General features: G+C 41.5%; 1 protein-coding gene across 1 annotated transcript in view; it reads right to left on the reverse strand.

The window, feature by feature from the left end:
• The window catches only part of Rims1 (regulating synaptic membrane exocytosis 1), a 419,282-nt gene extending 405,767 nt beyond the window's left edge, over positions 1 to 13,515 (reverse strand). Inside the window, exon 1 of the mRNA XM_051204313.1 lies at positions 13,222 to 13,515. Coding sequence (XP_051060270.1) covers positions 13,222 to 13,385 — 164 coding nt within the window. The 5' untranslated portion in view covers positions 13,386 to 13,515. The remainder of the gene's footprint in view (positions 1 to 13,221) is intronic.
• Between the last annotated feature and the right edge of the window lie 4,500 nt (positions 13,516 to 18,015).

The following is an 18,015-nucleotide window of genomic DNA, read 5'->3' on the forward strand; positions in this document are numbered from 1 at the left end:
AAGTGTACAGTGTTCTCAGTAATCAGTGAAAGGCAGGTTTAACACATGCTGACACGGATGTGGAGAAAGGGAAGAGCTTATGCACAGCTGGTGCGATTATAACCCAGGGCAACCATTGCCGAAATCAGTCAGGGGTTCTCACAAAACTAGAAATAGAACTACAATACAACCTATCAATATCACCCCTGAGCATATGCCCAAAGGACTTTATATCTTACCACCCAGACACTTGCGCAACATAAGGTCTGCTGCTCTGTTTACAATAGCTAGTAAATGGAATCAACCAAGATTTCTATCAACTCATACATGGATAAATAAAATTCTTTACACATACATACGTATATACAATGGAATATTACTCAGTTCTAAAGAAAAATCAAATAATGAAATTCACAGGGAAAACAATATACTAAGTGAAGTCACCCAGGCAAAAGGAAAGTAGAATACTGGGGACATAAAAATGCAAGCAGGGAGAAGGTGTGGGAGATGAGGAAACGAGATGTTGGCATGTGAAACCTATGTGGAAGAATATATTCTCCCACCCACAGAAAAAAATTAAATTAGAAGAGACAGTAGAAAACAGGTGATATGACACAAGAAAGGGAAAATATTCTGGGTTAAAAATGGGAGCATTGGGACTAGAGAATGGGAGGGGGTAACGCAAAACTACATACATATGAAAAATCTGTATGGAGGCCCACAAGTTTTAAGTTAATCAAAAATGTCACACACACACACACACACACACACACACACACACACACAGGACAGAGAGAGATAGAGAGACAGAGGGAGGGAGGAATGTATGTATAATACTGTATCACACACAGACACACACCACATATATTTTTGCATGTGTCTCTCTTGGTTTTTTATTTCTCTTCTCTGGTCAATGCAGATTTATTGTCCTCTTTCAACTCTCAAGAAAGAACTTCCCTTAAGTCTTATTTCTATCCCTTTCCTCCTCTGAATTGTACAACTTAATAACCACCCATGAAACACCATGCTCATATTTACATTTCAAACACAATCTCTCTTCTAAGAGAATTAAAATTTGTAAATAAAATTCTCACAATTTCAAAACCCTGACAGAAAATACATATCACTGCAAAAGGAAACTGCTTCCTATTTCACAATTCCTGTTCATGATCTACTCTATTAAATAACACTCAATATACTGATATTCAAAATATGCAAAGTTGATAGGATTCCCTTGGAGTTTACTATAGCAGGATTTAGCCCCAGAGAGGAAACAAATCAAATCAGCTCTAAAAAATTTGTTTGAATTTGCTGAACTATGTGGAATGAATGAGTAATACCAGAAAGGAATATAAAATAAGCAAACAAAAGGAAGCTGCTGGATAAGGCCAAAGGAGAGTTAGCAGGTGTATTATTCACAGGTCTTATGTTAATTAACAATGCAAGCCTGAAATCACTGGAATAATCTTCAGTGACTAATGGGTCAACTGCCATCTTGATTGCCAGTCCTTGGCTTGATACCTTCCTTGAGGCACTGTGTTCAGAAAGGTTCTGCGTCATATTGACACCCACTAGAGATGCTGTTCTTTATACAGAACTTTGCAAGTGAACCAAATATTTGCAAGTTAAGGACTACAAAGTTGCTAATTTCCCATCCACACTTGAACAAGTGCTTCTAGTCTTCAAAATTCAAAGGAAAGTGTTTTTGTGTCTAGGACTTCAACTGTGGCATGTAGTTCAACAAACACCTGTTGAGATCTTATAATGTGTTGGTCACACGGCAGGTAATGCAAAATGCAAATATGAAGACAATTAGTAGAAGAGATCTATCTGCAAGGAGCTTTTAACACCAGAGAACAACTTAACTGTGGAACACTTTAATTAAAAATAAAATCAACATAATACATTGTGATCACCTGGTCTGATTGTAAATATCAAATCAGAACATGTGTGCCTTAGACTCTGACTGAAGCTAGCCATGCTTTCGTTAAAACATCCCTAATTAATGTGCCTTTGTAGAGGATTTACCTTTAAAAATCTATTATTTACATCCTCCCACACTGACAGTCAAATGTCTTTGGGATGCTGTCTTTCATAAAGCCATGAATGGTAACATCAAGAACACAACAGAGCATCCAAAAATTGTATTTTAATTTTACCTTGCAATGTTCAGTGCCAAATATTTATTTCCTCATACATTCTGGTCAACCTGCTTCTCTTTATAGTCAAAAGGAAACAGCTCATTCTTTGCTTTCAGAAACTGCGACTGAATCTCTATGGTTAGAATAACCATCCCACTCTGTCCTCCCACTCATCTTATTAGCAGCCTTAGGTGACTCCAGTCCACATCTTTTGAATCTACTCATTCATTCATACACACCATTTCAGATAACTGGGCACCTGTTATATGTGTTTGTGATGGATGCAACGAAACTTGGTGCCACCTTCAGCAGTGTATTCTGTACTGAGAAGAGAGGGTTGAGTGAAAGGCTGTGAAAATATATGCACGGGAGGCGAGTACTGAAACCAGCCTAGGAAGCTTGAGGGGAAGTGGAGCAGATGAGGTGTCACTTAAGCTGATTTTAAAGGCCAGGACGAACTTAGAATAAAAGGAAAACGTCTGATGGAGAGTCAAGTGTGAGTGGAGTCACCAAGTAGTGAGGTAGTCAATGGAAGTCAGGGATGTGTAGACAGAGCAAAAGACAAAATGAAGCAGACGCAGGCCCTGAAGTTTCAGCTTCATTCTGGAGTACAGAGGAGATGCTACCCGTGAAACTCGAAGCATCATATTTAGGCAAAAACCGAAGAAATTTCTGATAGGTGGCAATGAATTTGAAGTGTCTATAAGACATCCAAGAGATTCCAAAAAAAAAAAAAAAAAAAAAAAAGGTGCTAAAGAATGAATTCAGAATTTAGCAGAAGATCCAAAATGTAAGATTTGAGAAGATTTGAGAGTCTTTTGAATGTACTTGCAACTGAAGCCACCATGTGAGACCTAAGGGAAATTATTTGTACAAAGAAAGGAATAACAGGCTACAGTAGAACCTTTAAAAAAAAACAATATTTGATGTTCAAGACAGGGCACAATAGGGACATTTAGAAATATTGAAAGCATATTAGAACTGCAGATGGCAGAGAGAAGAGGGTGTTTCAAGGTGACCTTCATCCCTTACTATAATTATCACTCACCTTATTATTTTCTAAGTTTTACCAACTAGAAAATATCTGCTTCTTGTGGAATTGGGTGTGTTTGTCAGTTATGGTTTTCTGTGTACAAGGCCCAGAAGTGTTCACTATGTTGCCTTTATAGAATTCAGGAACTAGCCACTGTGCTCATTATCAACCATTAAGCATGGTCTGTATGGACTAGCTGAAGCTGTTGAATGGCCCAAACACCATGGAATGTCTTTCCTCATGCCTGTGTTTAAACAGGCCTCAGACTTTTCACAGTAGCACCAAGTTTTCACCCTGGGTTGCTATATTAAGTGGCCTAAGGTACAAAAATCATCAATAAAGTCAAATTACCTGCTTGAGACTTTACCTTTTAAATTATACTTTCATAAAAAACAGGGGTGATGTTCAAATTTAACACCAGAGTAGAAGCTATTTATAACTTTTGCTTTACCAAGTTTTAATAACCAATATAGAAGAGATTGCTTATATCAATGTATTTCTATTTCAAATACCAGGATGTAAGATATATCCCTTTTTTTCAGAAAGAAGGGATTAGGAAGGAATACTTAAGCCCCACTATATTACAATACAGAGACAACCAAGAAAGATAAATCTGCTAAGCTGTGTGAAATATAAAAAGGGAAAGCCACTGTGTTACCTTACTTTTTCTTATCATCTGTTTCTATCCAGACACTAAGTAAGTTTTCTGACCTTAGCAGACCTCTAAATGTCTACATATACTACCTCATATTTAGCAAAAAAAAAAAAAAAACCAGTATATATATATATATATATATATATGTGTGTGTGTGTGTGTGTGTGTGTGTGTGTGTGTGTGTGTTTGTCTGTGTGTGTGTGTGTGTATATATATTGCATAAACACTATGTTATATTTTTGAAAACTACTGATGTTTTGAATTATACAGAACGTCGATATTAAAAAATATAGCTTAATTTTTCGAAAATAATCTGCAAAAGAAAAATGAAAACAAAAACATTTTACAGAGTATCTGGTTTCATTTCTTTAAATGACAAGTGCAGGGCTGATGAGATGGCTGAGCAGTGAAAACCATTTGCTATTTGTGGTGGTCTGAATGGAACTGGACCCCATAACCACCTAGGAAGGTGTGGCTTTGTTGGAGTTGGTGTGGCCTTGTTGGAGGAAAGGTATCACTGTGGGGGCAGGCTTTAAGGTTTTCTATGCTCAGGATACTGCTCAGTATCTCAATCCACTTCCTGTTGTTTGTTTTCTGATGAAAGTATAGCCAACACTGTGTCTGCCTGCACACAGCCATGCCCCCCCCCCGCAATGATGATAATGGGCTGAACCTCTGAACTGTAAGTGAGCTACCACAATAAGATGTTTTCCTTTGTAAGGGTTGTTCTGTTCACGGCATTTGGAAGTGTAACTAAGACACTGTACTTACACAGGATCCAGGTTCAGTTGCCAGAACTCACAGCAGCTTAAAACTTAAGTTCCAGAGGACCCAGTTCCTCTTCTGGCCCCTGTGAGCAGTTGCCCACACACACAGTACACAACATTCATTCAGGAATCGTACACACTTACCCATAAAATAAAAAGTAAATAAATCTTAAGATAGGTATAAATGGCAAGAGCAGTCATGAGACTCACAATGATTGTGCACCAATGACCAATGACTTTAAAATAACTTGTTGTCTTAGTTACATTACTATTGTTATGACAAAGACCATGACCAAAAGCAACTTGGAAAGGAAAGTGTTTACTTAACCTTTCATGTTACAGTCCATTATAGAAGCAAAGAGGGAAGTCTAGCTAGAAACTCTAGGCAAGAACTGAGTAGGGATCAGAGGAACACTGTTTACAGGTCTGTTTTCTCCTGGTTTGCTCACCCTGCTTTCTCGTACAACCCTGGACCACCTGTGCTGAGGTAACGCCACACACAGTGAACCAGATCCTTCCAATCACTCATTAATCAAGAAATTGCCCCCAACAGGCCTGCCCACAGGCCATTCTGATGGAAGCATTTTCTCAGTAGAGGTAGGTCCTTCCCTTTGGTTTCTTGAAATTAAATTCTTCAAAGATCAATGACCAATACTTTAGGTGCAGAAATACAAGTTGAGAAGTAATAAAATAAGCAATGCAAGGTCTAGCTCCTTTAGTAACTGACACTGTATTATCTTACTTGTGAATATATATCCATATTAAATATGTCATCCCATTAAAAGACAATAAATAGTCTAAGATATCTACATGGCAGTATAGACACTTTAATTGGTTTTCAGTGCACATGCCTTCTCTATATAAACATAATAATATCTTCCAGACAAGTAACTTAACTTAATGATGAGTAATAAAAAAAGGACTAAACAATGTGTAAATCATTAACTGGGTATTATCATCTATATTATCTCAGTTTCAATCATTATGCTTCTTTAAAATAGCTAATATTCTAATTAATGCCTTAACAACTTACAAATTTCATAACATTCTTTTCAACAATATTACATTATCTTACTACTTAAACTTCAAAGGGATTATCAAAATATTAGATTCTAAAATCTATTTAAATGAATTCACACTCCAGGGATATGGTCTCTAAACTGCAGGCTGTAATTTTGCTAGGCTCAAAGGAGAATTTTCATAGACATTCCTGTATGTAGTTGTAGCTTGTGACTATTATTTGAAAAATGCCATAAAAGAAGCATCGACTAAGGTTCTATGAAATGCAGCGTCTCATTTTCAGCAAATCATTACTGTCGTCCAAACAATGGCTTTCAAGATTCTATATCCCTTGTTTGCATTACATACCGCTCTGATAAATTTTAAGATTTTAATTGCTCGCTTTTCAGTGGTTTGATACAAATATTTAACCCAGAAAAAAATCCATAAAGAGGAAAAGATAATCTAATTTTTCATCTAAGTTGATACTTAAAATTGATTGCATGAAACACTATCCATTGTGAGAAATTCGTATAAAAAATGAAGGCAGATCAATATAATATAAGCCACTCTCCCTTTAAGCAATCCCCATTTTTCTTTAAATAAACATTTATATGTATAGGAAACTTTCACAAAATAGCAACCGAAGTAGGAAAGCTCCAAGCCTATTCTATAGTACAGTCCCTTGTTGTCAGCTGTCTGACTGGCCTAGGTCAAAATTAACACACAAAAAACCTGATATAAGAAGGTGAGATTATGTGTGCAGAAAACATCAGGCATTTAGTACAGAAATTTAAAAATGTTATGTTACATTATCCAACTGAAAGCTAAAAAGACAAACTACTTGTCAAGGAGTCCCTCATCCAATGTTATAAGAGTTATTTGTTGCACCCTTGACACAGAAGTTAACACTCTCTTTACTTTTTAGTAAAAGATAACAAAATAATTACCCTAAGATAATTTCCCTTCTCATTATGAATTAGGCTTGCCTTGTTGTTATTTCAGAATTTACCATTTTCCCATTACTTTTTACACTATAAATATTTATGAGCTACTTAATGAGAAATAATGAGAACTAGAACTTCAGATAAGGCTTTGTGATTATTTTAACTTGCAATCCCTTGCCAAATTCCCACCTTGGTTTAACTGCAATCCTGGTCACGCAGCCTTCACAAGACTATGGGTAGGGCCAGCTCCACTAAGACCTCCTCTCCACAAGTCCCAAAGCCTTCAAAGACCACAAAGGAGGGGATGACTCTGGGGGCCAGCTACATTTTCAAAGCGAAAAGGCAGTAAGAACAGTTTCTTGGGTACAGTAATTTCAAGTTTAAATGTGTTTCTGCTTCACCATGTTAAAGCCTCTTGAGAGACAAGGACAGACCATACACGTCTACTGGATACAGCAAGCTATGAAACCAAACGGGATGACCTGATAACGTTTATATCTATAGAAAGTAATGGCATTAAGTCCAACACCTAGTGGGGTATAGTGGTACATGCCTTTAATCTCGGTATTCAGGAGCCAGAGGCAGAGTCAGGTTGGTTTTTTAGTTAGGGGCCTCTACAGAGTGAGCTCTAGGATACCCAGGAGGACACAGAGAAGCCCTGTCTCAAAAAAAGGCAAAAAAAAAAAAAAAAAAAAAAAACAAACAAAAAACAACAACAACAACAACAACAACAAAATGACCAAAAACTCTGTATTCTACATAGCAAGACAATGGTCAAACTTTCAGACCATGAAAGTTCTTAACTGGCAGGAACTACACCAGCAATAAGAAGAACAATGCCTCTATTCTACCCACACAGCCTATTGCCTGGCCCGATTTTAATGCATGCCATTTTAATACCTAGTCTTATTGCTGAATTAACTATCATTCTATGAATAGAAGTGTCCTACCTGATAAATAAAATTCAGAACAGTACAACTGAGAAAAGAGAGCCTTGTAGTTGAGGAGAAATGTGTCCAAATGTGATTGTGACCAAATGTCATAAGCAAGGAGCCAGGAAACCAAAGTTCTGCAAACTTCACTCATATGAGTACACACACACAAAAAAAAAACACACACACACACAGATTGGACTGCTTATTAAGATTTGAACAGGGGATGAATGACTTTTTTTGAGCATCTAGCAAGATGTCTAAACTGAAGAAAGGAAAAAGAACACTCTAGCTTCCTACTCACAACAGATGAACAAAAGAGCCCATGGTCCCTGCCTATACCACACTTTTTATTACAGACTTTTAATGAACAGTGAGTGAACTTCATTTACCAGTGAGGGCAGGAGTCTCTGTATAGGAATTTGAGGTTCTATTACTGTAGTTGCCTTGTACCTCCGGAAAATTTTCTTCAACTCCCAAGACCAAATCTAGACTATCCAAACTCATCTCTAGAGATCCAATGTTCAAAAGTGTTTAAAAACAGAACATAAACCATTAAGGTAAATGAAATTCGTAACACAATGGTGCTCTTTATAATCCATGCAAAACAAGTTTATCCATATGCTTCTTATAGACGTGGGAGAATAGAGTGTTTCAGGAATTCACACTGCTATCTTTCTAGGAGGTTTTAGATTGGCTTACACAAGCCAGCCTGGCTGCTGAACAAGATGAACGAAAGGCCTTCAGAAGAGGTTGTATTTCTATTCCTCAGGTTGGCAGGAGCCCAATGATTATACTGATTTGCATACCACAGAGTACCATAAATTTGGTCATGTAAATACATAAATGGTAGTGTTCCATTAAGAAAGAACATACACAATACCAAAATAAATCACCACAGATCAACTAAAAACCAATGGTTTTGTATCTTTCTATTATTTTTTACATTACCTCATTTCTTTCATTTTTTAAAACTTCTCTTTACTCTCTCTCTCTCTCTCTCTCTCTCTCTATATATATATATATATATATATATATATATATATATATTTCCGTGTACATTTGGGAAACTCATGGTGTGTGTGTACATTTGGTAAGACACATTTTTTGAAAGTGAAAAAAAAATATCCCTATAGAGTTCAGGGTTAGCCTTCCCGGGGTCTAAACCCACTTACCTACAGTATGGAGTGGGACTGATGTGACCCACCAAATGTGCTTGCTCCTAATAGCACATCTTGGATTCTGATGCTCAGGTTCCAGCCACTTCACTAATCATTCTTTCCCCTTTTTTTCTCATCCACCCCTGCTTTGAATATAGGATACAGTATGGTTGGGTATAACGTGAAAATTTTGTCAATAGTAATAGACCTACATTATCACTACCACCAATCTCCCTAATCTACATCTCATTCTTTTCCTCCTTTCTCAAAACTAGTCCATTCAATTTTTTAATAAAACACAACACACGTGTGCATACGGAGGAAGAGCAGTAAAATGTAGTGTAATAGCAACTTCTACTTCATCTCTTCTCCCCAAGCAGATTATATTGACAAAAATGAAGTCCCAATCCCCAGTAAGAAGAAGGCAGGGATGCTCAAAGTCATCTTTGTAGACCAAGTCATATCTTGGGAAGTATTGAACCACATAAAGTTCTAACAGTTTTCTAACCCATATTCCCACGGTACGTGGAAGAACTAGAAATTGAACTAGAATTTTTTTTTTTAATTTTGTTTTTAAAAAGGGATTTCTGCTGTACTATGACGTCTTCCATCACCTTTGTATTGGAGGCAGTTCCCCTCCCTTCAATCCCCAGAAAGGTTTTGCAGCTTAAGCCAATCCTGCTTCATTAGGACCAGCAGCTGATGTTCTAAGTCAGCTTATACTGTCAAACCACGTCTCGGAATTGCAAGAAAGACCAGAATTTAAGTAAGGAAAAAAAATGAATTTTAGAGTCTTCTCTTTTGGTTGTGCCCGGGGAAGCAGCTGCATTTGTTGTGAAAAGTCTGATTTTGAACCCTGGTTGAGCCATGTATGTAAATCACTTTACTGATTATCAGTGAACCCCTGAGGACAGGGTTAGGCGTTGAGATTCGTGACACCTGGCATATCTTCTGCAGAGGATGCTGGGAGGATTCAAGCCCACGTTGTAAGCCAGCACAGTGCACCTGTGTGATATCGCACCAATTAGAGTAATGGCTGGCATACAATAAATATTAGTCAATTTCAGCAACCATTTCAATATGGTTTTTTAATTTACATCATTGAATCATCCCCTTATCTCTACTTCAATTTCTTTTTTCTCTTTTCTTCCTCTTCTGAAGCTCATTTCTCTTGGAAGCTTTTATTTGAGAGAAGGGATAAGATTTTACCTATAATGAGATCTTCTCTGATTTAGGTACCAGATAACACAGTTTTCCATCTATATAATATATTGGCCCATGATGCCTAGTGACAAGTACTTTAAGAAGTATTCATTGAGAAAGCGAGGTTTCAAAAAGGTTCCAGAACACACACACACACACACACACACACACACACACAGAGAGAGAGAGAGAGAGAGGGGGGGGGGTCGAGGGAAGAGACAGAGATAGCGAGGCCAAAAATTAAGAACTCTGTTTTACAAACACATCAATCATGAAATAAAATTTCCCAGGGCCAACTTTTTCTAGCTATAAAGCACTATTACTTAAAATTTAAAAATTTTACAAAATAAAATGATCATATTGATGAAGTACTTCCTAGTAACTTCAGGCAACATTTTTAAATTCTTGAGGGTAAAGAAGTAAATTGATTCTTTTTCTATGTATACCTATTTAATGTCATCATGAAATCTAAATTAAAGCAGTAATTTCAATCAAGACTAACTACACAAATATATTCTAGTTTGTATTTTGTAAGATGGCTTTACAATACCCATCCATTTGCTCATTCTCTCTGTGAATGTTTGCTGTTATACCTTGTGAAGAAGCAGCGCTAACACACAGTAAGCAATGCAGGGTGATGGTCCTGCACTGATCCCAAAAGTAAAATTTAAATCTAATTTATCTGTCCCCCAGAACTTTAGTTCTGCTTGGGTCTTTCGTGAAAGTAGTTTTTCAGATATGTGATGTGCTGGATGAAGTATTGCCACAACACTCTTTTTCTCTTTCAGCAAGTGTTCCAAAGGCCTGTGAAAAGCATCCCAGGCTCTGGTCATTCTTCTTGGCATGTTTAAAAGAGGCCACTGCCCATGAAGTGTCCCTTATATATGTGTCATCTGAATGGCTTTTTTGATTCCTAGTTTCTAAGACACAAAGTTCCTTCTAGGAAAAGAGAGAGAGACAGAGAGAATGTAGAACTCTCTCACTAGCTGCACACACCGTGACAGGCTTACATGGAAACACAGCAGCATTGCAAAACACTCACAAACCCACCACTACACAAAAGGCCATGACATTAGCAGGGGAGGCTGATTGATCAAGGGAATGCAGAAGTCCGGGATTATCGGGAGCTGTTGTGTAACAGCTTTACAAGCTGCAACACTATGTGAAATCGTGCCATAATATTTGTGAGCCCGTGGAAGGGGAGGATATGTTAGGCATGGACAGTTGGGCAGAGATTTTAATTTCCATTTGTGCATGTAAACCTATACAGTATTAAGGCCCTAGGTAGTTAGCGGGGTTGCAATTCTGTCCTAGAACTCTTCCACTCCATTTAGAGTCCATCACTCTCCACAATGCTTCCAGCAGCCAGTGAAGAGGCATTATGGCCACCACTTGCACTTGCCTCCCTTTCCTATGTGGACTCTGTCAGGCAGCAGCCCATATTTATCACTAGCTGCTGGAGGCCTCCATCTACCTGCTATCGGCAGCAAGCACCAAAAGAAAACAGCAGCAAATCTGCAAATGTTTGGGCAACAGGGCAGCATTCAGGACAGGTGGCAGGGGCTGCAGCAGTGAGGACAGATGGACTAACAACCACACAGACAGACAGCAGCACCATTAGACACCATCTATTACTTCCAGGCTCAGAAGAGGGGAAGGCTGCAGCACCAGGGACCTCATTCTTCCACTAGGGAGAGGAAGCAGATTAACGAGGGTTCTGCCTCCCTCAAGCTGTCAGGCTTAAAGTATTTGTTTTTTTGGATGAGAAGGAGCAGGGAATTCAGAAACCTGCTGCTCTTATAGAGCCAGGCCAGCCCTGGCCTTCTAAGTTAATGGCCTTTCATCTTCCCAGAGTCTATAATAAAACAGGAAGAATGACTGGATATCCACTATTTTGCTGTGGCCGGACACCCACATCTCTCCTTCCCTACTGTAGCTTGCAGTTGCTTTTGCTTGGGGGACTCATAGTCTGAATGCAGTCTCTCCTTTTCTCCTGTGTGGCTCTGCTGCACAGAAGGGAAGGCAACACCTTCCCAGACAGCACCTTCCCTAAAGTAGGCAATTCTAGGGAGTGTGAGGAAGGCCAAGCTGGGTGTGCTCTGTGCCCTGATGTCACCCCCTGCTCCCTCTCTACACTTCCTTGCAACCAGCTAACTCCAGATGCAACAGGTTCCCTTTGGCTCTTCATGCCAGCCGCCTGTCCCAAATACACCTTCTGCATCAGCAGGGGATACCAAGACATGGGTACCAATCAGGGGATCTACATACCTCCACCCCAGAGAGGACAACTTTACTGAAATTATGAGGACTTCCCAAGGGAAGTCAGAGTTGCAATCTCCTTTAGCGTCACTCCTTGGGGGAGGCTGAGAAGCAAGCACAGCTCAGCTTGGATGGCAGTACTTGCAAGCAGTTCTGAAGCCAACAGCAGCAGCACTGTGTCACACACTCCTGCACCACTAACAACCAACCCTAACCTCTCCCCATCCCCAAGAAAAGGGGGCACCGGGCAGAGGTCCCTGAAAGGTGGATAGATTCTAACTGCAGGGGTGTACAGATACTCAATCCCTGTCTGCTTCCCTCGGGAACTGAGAAGGCCCCAGAGGTCTCTTGGAAGCCAAAAATGAAGAACCTCTATTTTATTCAGGCCAGAGTCGTCAGTCAGCCCCTGTCATTATCAGAAACTTTGTGCTGCCAATGGCATCACATATGGACAAGAAAATGTGCCTTCATACAGTTCTTCTTGTGTAGAAGACTAGGAATGACAGGTTAAAGAGGGGCAGGGAGCCAGGTTACCAAAGATGGCAACTGCCCCAAAAAGACCCAACCTTGCACTGTAAGTGAATGAGTACCAAAACGAACACTAAAAATAAGCATTATTTTATTATTATATAAATGCCAGCACCCTTAACTGTTGTAACTCAGATCTGCTCAACAACTCCAAAGAGGAGCTTGCCCTCCGCACCTCAGCACCTCCACCACCACCCTTTTCTCTACTCATCGCCTAGTTCCTAATCTGACCTCCGCCCAGGGTCCTTCCCTTTGGGTGGGATCAGCTTTCCTCAGCTCTGCACATCTCGCCCTGTACACCTAGTCCTCCTAGGCACTCTCTCCCAAGCCATCCTCTTGGGCTCTTAGGTTCCCTGGCTCTATAGGGTCCTCTCCTTCCTCGGGACTCCTCCCACATCTCTACCCTGCTCAAGCCAGGGGCCCCTAGCCCCAAGGTGGGCACCTCTGCCCCTCTGCCCGCGACCCTGCACCCTTGCCAGCCCCTCCCCCATACCCAGCCCAGAGGACCTGGTGCCTGGTAAGTGAGTGGTGAATGGTTGGATGGAGGCACCACCACCGAGGGATGGATGGCGCGCCTTACCGGGGCGGGGGGGGGGCAGGGTGGAGGGGAGCGCTTACTTGAGCATGGCCTCTTCTTTTTCCTCCTCTTCCTTCTGCCGGTCCATCACTGCCATGATGATGTTCCTCTCCTCCTCGGTCAGGTGGCTCAGGTCGGGCAGTTCTTGCATAGGGGGAGGCACCGTGGGTGGGCGAGGACCGCGGGGCCCCACGGCCGAGGACATTTTCGTGGCCTGCCCGCCCCCTCGGCTGGCTCGCTGGCTGTCGCTCTCACCTTTCGGATTCACGCCCCGCAGCTGCGCCCCGGCTTCCCAAGCTCACAGCGAAGCCCTCCCGGCGGCGGCGGCGGCGGCGGCAGCGGCAGCAGCGGAGCCGGGGACTGCGAGGACCCAGTCTCTCATGATGCTTTGCCTCCCGCCGAGCCCGGATGCTGCCTTTGTTTGGGTCGCCCTGGCGAGGCTCGGGGCCGCCTGGCCGCCTCCCGCAGCCCAGCCTCGGCCGGCGGGGGCGGGCAGGCGGAGGCGCGGCGGCGAGGGGGCGAGGGCTGGCGCTGGGCTCCCGAGCGCAGCCAGGCGCGGGCTGGGCTGGCGGGCCGGGGGCGGGGCCGGGCCGGGGCCGCCCGACGCTGCTCGCTCGCGGGCTCCGCTGCCTCCAGTTTGGGGCTGCAGGAGGGAGAGGGAGAGTTTGGGTGTCAGTTAGGCGGAGTCTCGGAGCTTCGCTCCCGGGTGATGCTGCTGCTCTCGCAGACATAAGCTGCCAGCCACTCAGTCCCGGAGCCGCTCCGCCCACGGGCACCACCCACCCACTCCCCGGGTCCGAGCCATGCGTGCCCTGGCCGCTTCCCACCCCCACCACCACGCTCGCCGACGTGCATACTCCGCTGCTCTCTCCCCAGGTACCCCTCACCCTGAGTCATCCTCCCTTTCCAGGTCCTGGTCCATGTTATCCTTCTCAGCCCTATTTTCCCATGGGTTACATTAATCATCTTCATCCCCGCTACAGTCTTCATCACTGATGCTATTTGAGCACCCATAGTGTTTGGAACAGCAAGATGGAACACCCTCTAGATCTATTTTTCCCCCTTCCTGCCACCATGTCGTTCTGCTTTGCTCGTCAAGTGTGCACAGCCACAGTAGTGTGCGGGTTTTCTAGATAATTTTGTTGCACACACACACACACACACACACACACACACACACATACACAACATACACACATCCAACAACCTGAATTGTCATTGTATTCTTCAATGCACTCTATTTCTTGACGGGTTCTCTCTAGAATTGCCCTGCTATGTATCCTCATTTTGCCTTCAAGACGCCCCACCACACAGTAACTCTTTAATTTGCCATTTGGGGCACTGGGTAGCCCCATCAGACCGCATAACTGCACTTCGCTGGCGCTTGTAAATGGATTATCTACTCTAATTCCTCCAGTGATGTTCGCTATCATCGTGTACTCACTTCCCAGCCTCCGTGGGTACTTCTCCAGCAACACTGATGCCAGGATAAGAAAAACACCCACCCATATCCTATTGTATTTAGAAGCCTCTTCTCAATGCCTGGTGCAGTGATGGGCATTAAGGAGGAGCTTCTCTTGCTGATAAAGGCAAAAATTAATAGACAATTCTTTCAGAATAGGTAATGGTATCTGCTTTGAAACCTGGAGACTGAATTTTGTTAATGCAATTATAGAAGAATCAATAGAGAGAAGGGCTCAAAGTGAGCCATTTCCCAGTAAGAATCTCATAGCAATGATAATGAAAGCCCTGATGGGCTACTCTCCTGGGGGAAGTCTTTCTGTAGCCCCAGAAGCAAGCTAGTGCTAAGTCCCTCCTCCAAGCCTATGTGGAGGAGGAGGGAGAGGTGGGGTAGCAGCAGAAGGAATGTATGATCCCCCACTCTAAAGACCTTAGGATTTACTTGATTTTGCCTGTAAGTGCAGTTATTTGCATGTGGACACATACATTTGAATTTTCTCACTAATTAAATGCTCACTACGTGCTGTATTAGCTTGCTTCCTAAGATTAAATCTCCCCTCTAACCAGAACTCTTTGAATTATTGGAGACAGTGACCATGGCAGCTTCAGACGTCTCCAGAGTGAATACAGTCAGCTCACCCAGCTAGTAATGTGCAACAGTACTGTTTCTGTGTCTGGTCATTCTTGCTCTCTGACTTTGGGAACATTTAGTCCCCCCACCAGCCTCCTTCTCTCCCCCCTCCTCATAACATACTTTTCAAGTAACAAAGAGCAATCTTTGGTTCTTAAGTGTTTATTAATGCTTTGTAATCATGTTTATTTACAACACACACACAGGCACGCACACACACATACACATATAGTGTGTGTGTCACTTAAGAGGCTGTCACTGAAATAGTGTAGTCCACTGCTTTCTACTGATTTTCATAAGTCTAGCCAGATTTTCTCTTTTCTCTAAGCAGCTAATAGAACACTCTGATGAGCATCTTTACTTCAATAAAAAAAAAAAATACTTGCTTCTCTTCACCCATCATATGTTTAAGAAGATTTAAAAAAAGAAAAGAAAAGAAAAAGAAACTAACCTGGGTTGGAATTCAGACTCTACCCAAGACAGACTGACTGTGGCTGAGTAACAATCTCTGCATCTGTGGAGAATGGGAGTAGAAATACTTAGCTCAAAACGGATGATGAGTATTGAATAAGGCACATGTAGTTTATATCTGTGTGATAACCTCTTTGTATATTTTTGCCTTAATTTCCCTCTTTAAAAAATAGGTTTACCTCTAGGTTTATTCAGACATCAGAAGGAGCAGCAGTATAGACAGCTCAGTCACCCTGTCAGATGTCTAACTCTGAGGAGTCAACATGGAAATGCAAATAGGCTAGGGACAAAGGCCACCACACCCTTTGGAGGCTCACAACCAAGTTGGTTCTCCCAAAATTCTTCTAAAATATAAACAAAGGACTTATAAAGCCTGAGTTAAGATGAGAACTGGCTGAGTAAACCTGTGGACAGCAAGGATTTAACAATCTATAATGGTACCTTAATTCATCTTGGTTGCTATAACAAAATAACATTTTGTATTTGGAAGGCTCTTAAAGCTGAAAATTCAAAATCAAGATGTCAGCTGACTTCATTTCTCCCGATACCTCTCTCCTTGGCTTGACTATAGCTGCTGTATGTGTGTGTCCTTGGTGTCTGTCCCTCCACAGGCAAGAACACCTCTCCTAGATTAAGATTTGGTGTTTATAAACTCTTTTACCCTTATTTACCTGTTTAATTTAGACCTTGTGGGAGCTGGTGAGATGGCTCAGCAGGTAAAGGCACTCACCACGAGGCCTGATTACCTGAGTTTGATTAACAGGGCTAACATGGTCAAATAGAGAACCAGCATGGGCACACACACACACACACACACACACACACACACACACACACACACACACAAACACACACTAAATGATTCTTCTCTCCATATGCAGTAGTACTCAATAGAACTGGAGGTTGGAACTGCATGACAAATTTTGGAGGGAGTATAATTCATTACATAACAATTTGTCATAATTACTTGGGGAATTAATTGACTGCTGACCTATATTATCTGAATATCAGTAAAAGGAAAGCTGCTTCTCAAATATATTTCTTTTCATAGCTACCTTACCAGGCCACATACATCTGTGTGAAATTAGTAAGTGAATAAATGACAGTGTATCTACATGTGCCAGCAAATGGTGTTTCTTTTTAAGCCATTGTGGAGAGGACCAAATCAAAATTTGAAATCACAAAAGAATAGACTTTTAAAAAAATTTTACATGCAGTAAAACAGAACTTCTCTGTGCTTAGGTTAGCAAGCAAACAATTCAGTTATGTGGCCCCCAATGTGCACAGTGCAGCTAGGTGGTTCCTGGAGGCACTCTACTGAAACACGTTCAACAGACTTGGGGGAATGTGCATAATAGCTCTCACCCAGAAATTCACAAGCTGCGTTAACAAATACAAAAAGTGCTAGGGTATAATCTTTTATGGCAGTAAAGAAATCTGCTTTACGTGGTTGGTAGCTATTTCCCAAAGGCATTGGGCCATAGAGCTATGCTGTCTCCTGATGGGAAAACATGCTTCAGTCAAGGTTTGGAGCAAAATTTGACTTGCCACCTGATACCTAAATACCTTAATTATAATGTCTGATATACTTCTCCTTGTTTGACCAGTATTACTAAAAAGAAATTAAAATTGTAACTATCAACTTATAAGACGCATATCAAATGTCCTTGAGAGCAAGAAGAACACTGTTTTGGACAATAGTGTGAAACTATCTGAAGCTATTCTTTCCATTGATACTCTAAAAAAAAAATCATCATCTCTCAAAACCACTCTAAAATTGGACACTGAAGTTCATTATTAATTTAATTCAATTAGCTGAGGTTTTAACTATAGAGCTGAAAATCACTGACACAAGTCAGTCTTAGCCCCTCATCACAATTTGAGAACTGTGGTCAATATTATTGCCTTCAAAATCAAATCATCCCAAATTCAGATGGTGACCTTATTTAGGACAGGTTCCTCACAGAATTAGCTTAAAGGAAGCCATTTAGGATTGGGTGTCCTTATAAAAGACAAGAACACAGTCACTCAGGCAAAAGGAAGCTGTGTTTAAAAAAAAAAAAAAAAAGACAGAGACAGAGACACACACATAGGAAAGAAGGCCCAGAGACAACCGTGGCAGGGGGTAGAGACACAACAAGAAAGGACAGGAGCCCTCAGGAACTAGAAGCAGCTGCCTCAGAGTCAGTCCTAGAGACTCCAGAAAGAGCATTGCCCTGCTAAACCACTTGGTGTTGTAGTCTTAGCTCTCACAATTGTGAAAGAATAAAAT

The sequence above is a fragment of the Phodopus roborovskii genome, unplaced genomic scaffold (assembly GCF_943737965.1).
Source record: "Phodopus roborovskii unplaced genomic scaffold, PHOROB, whole genome shotgun sequence".
In the NCBI taxonomy this organism is placed as follows: Eukaryota; Metazoa; Chordata; class Mammalia; order Rodentia; family Cricetidae; genus Phodopus; species Phodopus roborovskii.